Source organism: Medicago truncatula, chromosome 6 (assembly GCF_003473485.1).
Source record: "Medicago truncatula cultivar Jemalong A17 chromosome 6, MtrunA17r5.0-ANR, whole genome shotgun sequence".
NCBI classification, from domain to species: domain Eukaryota; kingdom Viridiplantae; phylum Streptophyta; class Magnoliopsida; order Fabales; family Fabaceae; genus Medicago; species Medicago truncatula.
Window position 1 is genome coordinate 9,635,211 of NC_053047.1, and position 8,920 is coordinate 9,644,130.

The window sequence follows — 8,920 nt, forward strand, 5'->3', positions numbered from 1 at the left end:
GGCGTAAAGATAAAAGATTGGCATGAGTTGTTCGTTTGTTGGAACTGGTTGCTCGAAAGAAAGTAGACGTAAGCTATTCGTTTGTTGGAATCAGTCGCTGGGCGTAAAGATAAAAGATTGGCATGAGTTGTTCGTTTGTTGGAACTAGTCGCTCGAAAGGTAAAAAAACATTGGCTATTCGTTTGTTGGAATCGGTTGCTTGAAAAGTTTAGATTGGTGACATCTCTAGAACAGCTACGCTGGGGATGATACCTGGAGTTTGAAGTTGACATCGAGATTTAACTAGCGTTGTGACTAGTACGGCTTTCCGCCGGGGATGACACTTTGAAACTAAAGTTGAAATTGGCATTGATTAGTGACATGACTTAGCACGGCTTTTCGCCAGGCATGACACCTTTGAAATATGGAAGATAAAATGGAAGATGTTTTACTCGTAGAAACTTGCGGCTTGACGCAATGGTAAACTAAGACTGGACCGAAGTGATATGGCCGAAACGATTGATGAGTTTATGTATGAATTAATGTCGTGCGCATGTTGTGTACGCACGAATACATGATTACTAGTAAATGCATGATTGTTATGAGCTTGTGGTTGTATGAGTGCATGGAAGCGTTGATGTGATGAATGCATGTGTGTATGTATGAACGTGACTTTGACGACCATGTCTTTTGTAGGTGATAGACAGAACTCGATGAGGCAGAATATGGTATGTAAGGTGGGAAATGGATTAGCACGTTTGTACTACACTCTTCGCAACAATTTTGTGAACAAACTTTGAAGAAGAAGCCGCTATTTGCAAACCGGCACAGAGTGTCGCTCCATCGATATGCCTTGGCAGTCATGCCTCTTTTGGAAGGAGTCCTTAACCCTTACTTGGACTACCTTTTCAGGCTCTTAGTCCCCCGGGATGCTCATTTTTGTATTTGTTTATTCAGAGATTTTCCTTAGTGTCGAGCCACGCTTTTAGCAGGATCTAACCTCTCTTGAGTTGATATATGCCTTTCTTACTCCCGAGTGCCAAGTTGTATCTATTTGTTTATGCTTTTTATTATATAACCCTTTTTTAGAAATCTATTTCAAAGTATTATCATCAGTAAAAGAGGAAAAAATCGAGAAAAAGAACAAGTAGGAGTCGAAAGAGAGGTAAAGGCTCAAAGTTTATTAATCGAATGACGCTATGCCAATGGCATGACTTCATGGAGTTCTTTACAAAGTTTGAAAAGAAATGGTAATTTAAAATGGAAAGGTACGTTGAACTTCATAACCCTATCGTTCTCTAACAACTTTGAAATCCGTTATCTTGTGGCTCGAATACTTTTGATATCAGGTATGCCCCAAGTGTATCTGTGTTTGACTGGATGCAGTTACTTTGTCTCTCTCTCTCTTTTTTTTTTTTTTTTTTTTTTTTTTTTTTTTTTTAAATCCTTAATTTTTGCATAGACTGCCCTTTCGGGTTTTCACTCTATCAGGATAATGATCTCTGTTTATTGTCTCTAATTTTTGCCTGGACCGCCCTTTTCGGGTTTTCAGTCCACCGAGACGCTCATTTTTGCCTAAGTCGCCCTTTTCGGGTTTTCGACTTACCGAGCTGTTCTTTTAAAGTTTTTAGATAAAGTATTTCTTGACTGCATCCGTGTTCACAGGTCGTGGAAGTTCTTCACCGTCCATGGTTTGTAGAGTCATGGCACCACCTGAAAAGGCCTTTTTAACAACATACGGACCTTCATAATTAGGAGCCCACTTGCCTCGGGAGTTTGGTTGGAAAGAGAAAATCTTTTTGAGCACAAGATCACCTTCTTTAAACTCACGGGGACGAACTTTCTTGTCAAAGGCCTGTTTCATCCTTTTTTGATATAATTGTCCGTGACATAGGGCCGTCATGCGCTTTTCTTCAATCAGATTCAACTGGTCGTATCTATTCTGAACCCATTCAGCTTCCGATAAGTCAGCCTCCATTAGAACTCTCAATGATGGAATTTCGACTTCTACAGGAAGTACTGCCTCCATGCCATATACCAGGGAGAAGGGAGTTGCCCCTGTTGATGTGCGTACAGAAGTACGATATCCATGTAATGCAAAGGGAAGCATTTCATGCCAATCTTTATAAGTCACCACCATCTTCTGGACAATCCTCTTTAGATTCTTATTTGCAGCTTCGACGGCACCATTCATTTGAGGTCTGTAAGGTGAAGAGTTATGGTGCTCGATCTTGAAATCATCACATAATTCTTTCATCATCTTGTTGTTTAGATTTGTTCCGTTGTCGGTGATGATCCGGTTGGGGATGCCATAACGACAAATGATATGATTCTTGATAAATTTGACCACCACTTGCTTGGTCACATTAGCATACGATGCGGCCTCAACCCACTTAGTGAAGTAGTCAATAGCCACTAAGATGAAACGGTGTCCATTTGAAGCTTTAGGCTCAATCCTTCCGATCATGTCAATGCCCCACATAGAGAAAGGCCACGGAGAAGAAAGTAAATTGAGCGTAGTTGGCGGCACATGAATCTTGTCGGCGTATATCTGACACTTGTGACACTTTCTGGTATGCTTGTAGCAATCTGATTCCATTGTCATCCAGTAGTAGCCTGCTCGCAATATCTTTTTAGCCATTGTGTGCCCATTAGGATGAATTCCGAAGGATCCTTCGTGTATTTCATGCATCAATAAATCAGCTTCATATTTGTCTACACATCTGAGCAAGACCGTGTCAAAGTTTCTTTTGTACAAGATATCCCCATTCAGGAAGAAATTACTAGATAATCTTCTGAGAGTCTTCTTATCTTTGTTGGATGCTCCGGGAGGATACTCTCGAGTTTGGAGAAACACCTTAATATCATGAAACCAAGGTTTATCGTCGAAAACTGCTTCAGCGGCAAACACATAAGCGGGTCTATCAAGGAATTTGACACTGATTAGTGGCACGTCATTGTGATGATTCACCTTGATCATTGAAGACAAAGTAGCCAAGGCATCAGCCATCTGATTCTCATCCCGAGGGATATGATGTAATTCCACTTTGTTGAAGAAGGTCAATAAACGTCTTGCATAGTCTCGATAAGGTATTAGTCCTGCGTGAAGAGTTTCCCATTTTCCCTTGATCTGGTTGATTACAAGAGCTGAATCTCCATATATTTCGATGTTTTTGATTCTTAGATCAATGGCTTCTTCGATACCCATAATGCAGGCTTCATATTCAGCGATGTTGTTCGTGCAGTCAAACCGGAGTCTTGCTGTGAAAGGGATGTGAGCACCCTTAGGAGTAAGGAGTACTGCCCCTATGCCGTTGCCGTATACATTGACAGCCCCATCAAATATCAAACCCCACACTGAATCTGGATCAGGTCCTTCTCCGAATAGTGGCTCGTCGCAATCTTTCATTTTTAGATACATAATCTCTTCATCAGGAAAGTCAAACTTGATAGGTCGATAGTCTTCAAGTGGTTGGTGAGCTAAGTGATCAGCAAGAATACTGCCTTTAATTGCCTTCTGGGAACGGTACTCGATATCATACTCAGATAGTAGCATCTGCCACCGTGCAATCCTTCCTGTCAAAGCGGGCTTCTCAAATATGTACTTGATTGGATCCATTTTAGATACCAGCCAAGTAGTGTGATTAATCATATAATGACGGAGGCGTTTGGCAGCCCAGGCTAGAGCACAACATGTCTTCTCGAGCATGGAGTAGCGAGATTCACATTCAGTAAACTTCTTGCTTAAATAATAAATGGCGTGCTCTTTTCTTCCGGTTTCATCTTGTTGTCCGAGCACACAACCCATGGAATTTTCTAGCACTGTTAGGTACATGATCAAAGGTCTTCCTTCAACTGGAGGGATGAGAATCGGTGGTTCTAGCAAGTACTTCTTTATGCTGTCAAAAGCCTTCTGGCAATCTTCGGTCCACACAATACCTTGTTCTTTGCGGAGTAGTTTGAATATCGGCCCACAAGTTGCAGTCATATGAGAAATGAACCGGGAGATGTAATTTAGTCGTCCAAGAAAACCCCTTACTTCTTTTTCTGTTCTCGGAGCAGGCATCTCTCTGATGGCTTTGACTTTGTCAGGATCTACTTCGATGCCTTTCTGGCTGACAATGAAACCTAGAAGCTTTCCGGATCTAACACCAAAAGTGCATTTGTTGGGATTCAGACGAAGTTTGTACTTCCTCAGGCGCTGGAACATCTTCTGTAGATACTTGACATGGTCTTCTTCAGTAATTGACTTGACTATCATATCATCCACATAGACTTCAATCTCTTTATGTATCATATCGTGGAAAAGAGTAGTCATACCCCTCTGATAAGTAGCTCCGGCATTGATTAAACCGAACGGCATTACTTTGTAACAGAAAGTGCCCCAAGGTGTAATAAATGATGTTTTCTCTCTATCTTCGGGTGCCATCTTGATTTGATTATAACCGGAGAATCCATCCATGAATGAGAAGACTTTAGACTTTGCAGTACTGTCAACCAACACGTCAATATGAGGTAAAGGAAAGTCGTCTTTCGGGCTAGCTTTGTTTAAATCACGGTAGTCAACACACATTCTGACCTTACCATCTTTCTTTGGAACAGGCACTATGTTAGCTAACCATTGGGGGTAATTTGATGTAATGAGGAAACCAGCGTCGATCTGTTTCTGTACCTCTTCTTTGATTTTGAGAGCCATGTCAGGACGTGTTCTTCTCAACTTTTGTTTGACTGGCGGACACTCAGGTTTTAAAGGTAGGTGATGTACCACAATATCAGTGTCTAGACCCGGCATATCTTGGTAGGACCAGGCAAACACATCAACATACTCTTTGAGGAGCTCTATCACTTGCTTTTTAACACTTGTTTCGAGCGATGTCCCAACCTTGATTTCTTTCTTGTCTTCTTTGGTGCCCAAGTTAATCACTTCTAGTTCGTCCCCATAAGGCTGAATAGTCTTCCTCTCTTGTTCGAGTAGTCGAGAGATTTCGTCAGGGATCTCTTCATTCTCTTCTTCTTCCGCCTCATACACAGGGAACTCAAAGTTGGGAGAGATCATAGGGTTATGTTGTTCAACGGGTTCGTCGATTTCTAATCTGCACATGTGATGGATGATTTTTAGAAAGAAGATACATGCAGATTTTTTTGAAAATTCATGTTGGGTTTTTTGTATTACCACTTTTCAGAAAAGCATAAAAGAAAATGAGACAAAACATCGGGAAAAAAACGACATTTTTATTTTATTGATGATAATTTCTTGAGATAAAAAGCCCTAGATAAGTTCACTTTCGCTTGGGGCGGGGCGAAAGGATGTTTTGTTTTTTTTTTTTTTTTGAAAAGAAAAGCATAAACTAGACAAATGCATTACTTGGACAAGTGAGCAACAAAAGGAACATCTACGGCAACCCAATTGTGGCTGGATACTCCTGGCGTTATAAAACTTCGTGGCACACTTTCAAGATCATCTTTAATGATTGCATGGATAAAGCCTGAACTGTGGAAAGTGCCCTTCTTTGCTGTGGACAAACCAGTAGATGGGAAGAAACCCAAACCTTCTCGGTGCTTGTTTTCTGGAAGCTCTATCAGTTTTCCCCAGCTTGTGGACCCTCCTGCTTGTATGACCTTCTGAGCATCTTTCAGAGACGAGATAGAGGCTTCATTCCTCTTGGTATTCTTATCTTCTATAGTAAACCCTTGAAAAGGTGTCCCTTCGACATCGTCTGCCCCAATGAAAGAGAAAGATGACAAATGACTCACCAATAAAGCCTCTTCACCGTTTACAGTTACTAGCTTCCCATTCTTCACAAACTTCAGCTTTTGATGCAGCGTGGATGTGACAGCCCCTGCCTCGTGAATCCAGGGTCGACCCAGTAGGCAACTATACGAAGCTTGAATGTCCATGACTTGAAAATTAACTTGGAAAACTTGTGGCCCAACTGTGATAGGTAGAACCACCTCACCAAGGACATCCTTCCTCGAGCCATCAAAAGCTTTCACCATTACCCCACTTCGTCTTAAAGGTGCGCCTTGGTAAGCGAGTTGGGTATAAGTTGTTTTGGACAACACATTCAAAGATGATCCAGTATCCACCAGTACATTTGACAAAGCATCAGTTTTACAGTTCACAGATATATGCAGCGCCCGATTGTGGTTCCTTCCTTCTGCTGGGAGCTTTTCATCACTGAAACTCAAGTTGTTGCATGCGGTGATGTTCCCTACTATTCCGCCAAACTGACCCACCGTTACATCATAATCCACAAAAGCTTGTTCTAAGACCTTCATTAATGCATCTTTATGGGCCTCAGAATTTAGTAATAAAGACATTATGGATATTTTGGATGGAGTCTGCATCAGTTGATCAACAACCTTGTACTCGCTCTTCTTTATTAACTTGAGAATCTCATCAAACTCTGCACTTGTACCAGCCCCATTGGGTTGATCCACTTCTTTGGCGATACCAGCATCTTTAGTCCGAACCTCCTTGTTTATTGTAGCATCAATCTTCTTTGGGAACACTATGGGAACAACGCGCCCATTTCTCAGAACTCTACTGTCTTCAACAATATTATCCACACTAGACAAAGGCGGTATTGGAACCTCACGACCCTCTTCAATCATGGTGGCATTGTATTTGTATGGAATGGCTTTTTCAGAAGCATATGGCAGTGGACCCGGTAAGCTGATCACCAGAGGGGTGATAATTGACTTTCGACTGTCATAAAATACCTCCAAAGGCCCTTCAGGAGTTATTACACACACGTCATCACACCTCCTTTCGACCACAAGCTCTCCTCGGTCTAGAAGCCCTTGAATATCATTTCTTACTTTCTGACATCCTCCGGAGTTCATAAGGCATATTTCACAGAGATCATGATCATGCTCAAAAAGGTCGACTTTGCATAACTTGGCATGTAACGGGACCAAGGGTGTTCTGATATGTTGAACATTCAGAATGGGACGAGTCTTTTGACAATCTTCGATCATGTTGACTGTTGCGGCACCATGATTCGGCAATGGATTTGTTTGGACATTTGGCGCCGAGTCTGTGAAAGTTATTTTTCCATCATTGATCAACCTCTGTACTGTGCTTTTAAAGGCATAACAAGTTTCAATGTTATGGCCACGGCCCCCTTCATGGAAGTCACAAGTTTGGTCAAGTCTATACCAAGATGGTAGTTTTTCTGGGATAGGAGGAGCTGTTCTAGTTTGGACAAGGTTTTTCTTGAGTAAGCCGGGAAGTAATTCTGCATAGGTGACTGGTATTGGGTTAATCGGCATTCTTGGTGGTCGTGGTTGTTGTGGGCGTTGTTGATAAGGTTGTTGTTGGAAATTTTGTTGAGGGTATTGTTGGTATGGGAATTGTTGGTATGGTTGTTGTTGGTATGGTTGTTGTTGGAAATTTTGTTGTTGAGTATTTTGTGGTGAAGGATTTTGTGGGAATTGAGGATATTGTGGTATTTGAGGATATTGCGGTATTTGAGGATATTGCGGTATTTGTTTGTTGAAAAGGGTGAGAGGTGGGTGTGATGGCAGCAATGTGTTGATAGGCTGGATAAGTTTGTTGAGGCATTCCATGAGTCACCATACCGACTTCTTGCTCTTTCTTCCTCGGGAAATGATTCCCGGTCTTCTTGGTCCCACTGGCAGGAGTTGCATTCTTTACTAAGCGTCCTTCTCGGACTCCTTCTTCTAACTGTACTCCCATACCAACCATCTCCGCGAAGCTCTTTGGTGTACTCCCGACCATCTTTTTGTAATAAAAATGATTCAAAGTTTTTAGGAAGAGCTTGGTCATCTCTTTCTCCTCAATTCGTGGGCTGACTTGGGCAGCGGTGTCTCTCCACCGTTGGGCGTACTCTTTGAACGTCTCTTTATCTCCCTGAGTCATGGCTTGGAGATCACTTCGGTCCGGAGTCATGTCTACATTGTAACTGTACTGTTCCACAAAAGCTTCACAAAGGTCACGGAAAGTTTGAACCCTTGTTTTGTCTAGGTAAGTGTACCACTTTGAAGCAGGGCCAGTCAAGCTTTCTTGGAAATAGTAAATAAGAATCTGATCATCTTGGGCATACGCAGGCATCCTTCTCACATACATTTTTAGATGTTCCTCAGGACAAGAACTCCCTTTGTATTTCTCGAAATCTGGAATCTTGAATTTGTGAGGTACCTGCACACTCGGTACCAAACAGAGATCGTACGCAGTCTTCCCAAATTTCCCTTTTTCACGGAGGGCTTTCATGTCTCGGCGTAGTTCATCATACTTTTCTCGTAGGTCGCTTACTTCCTCGTAAGCCTCTACATTCCCTGAATGAAAGATAGGTTCTTCAGTTTGCGGAATTGTATGTATCACAGGTGCTGAGTAGGTCATGGTGGCTGGAGTGACCCTCATGGCAGGTAGGGGTACTTGAGCCGTGTACTGGTGAGTGGGCATCTGAGCTTCACAAGTGATAGGGCGAAATATCTCCCCAGCAGTGAAAGGTGGAAACCAAGGCGTGGAACGTTGCGGAGCGGACTGCGTTGGAGTGTCAGCACATAGTGTCCAAGAAGAAGATGCCTCGGTCTGAGTTCTGATAGGAGGAGGGGGTGGAGGTGCTTGTGATCGGGCCTGCGCTTCTGTTACGGCCTGAGCTTGAGTTTGCGCTTGTGCCAATGCTTGCGCTTGTGCTTGAATCTGTGCTTGAGCTTGAGTCTGAGTTTCTGCCATTGTTTTTATTAATTCAGCCATCTCGTCCATCCTAGTCTGCATGACTGTCATTTCTTCACGAAGTACCCGATTTTCCTGCTCAAGATAATCCATCTTCTTCTTTACGTTTGCTCGAGTGTAGTGAGTACGGGTTGACTTGTAGATGATACGTGGGGCCACCTTTTGAAACGAGTTGACCTTTTTCTCTGGAAAAGAAAGTTTGTGTGAGACTTTGACTTGAGACTATGAAATGCGGGATGA

General features: G+C 42.5%; 1 protein-coding gene across 1 annotated transcript; it reads right to left on the reverse strand.

The window, feature by feature from the left end:
* Positions 1 to 1,615: 1,615 nt before the first annotated feature.
* LOC112422741 (uncharacterized) lies at positions 1,616 to 8,419 on the reverse strand (the record flags this gene model as incomplete). The annotated part of the gene is made up of 3 exons (XM_039826900.1): positions 7,564 to 8,419; positions 5,351 to 7,220; positions 1,616 to 5,072 (listed from the first exon to the last, which is right to left on the reverse strand). Coding segments are annotated over exons 1-3 (6,171 nt in total), but the record flags the coding sequence as incomplete, so codon positions are not given.
* Between the last annotated feature and the right edge of the window lie 501 nt (positions 8,420 to 8,920).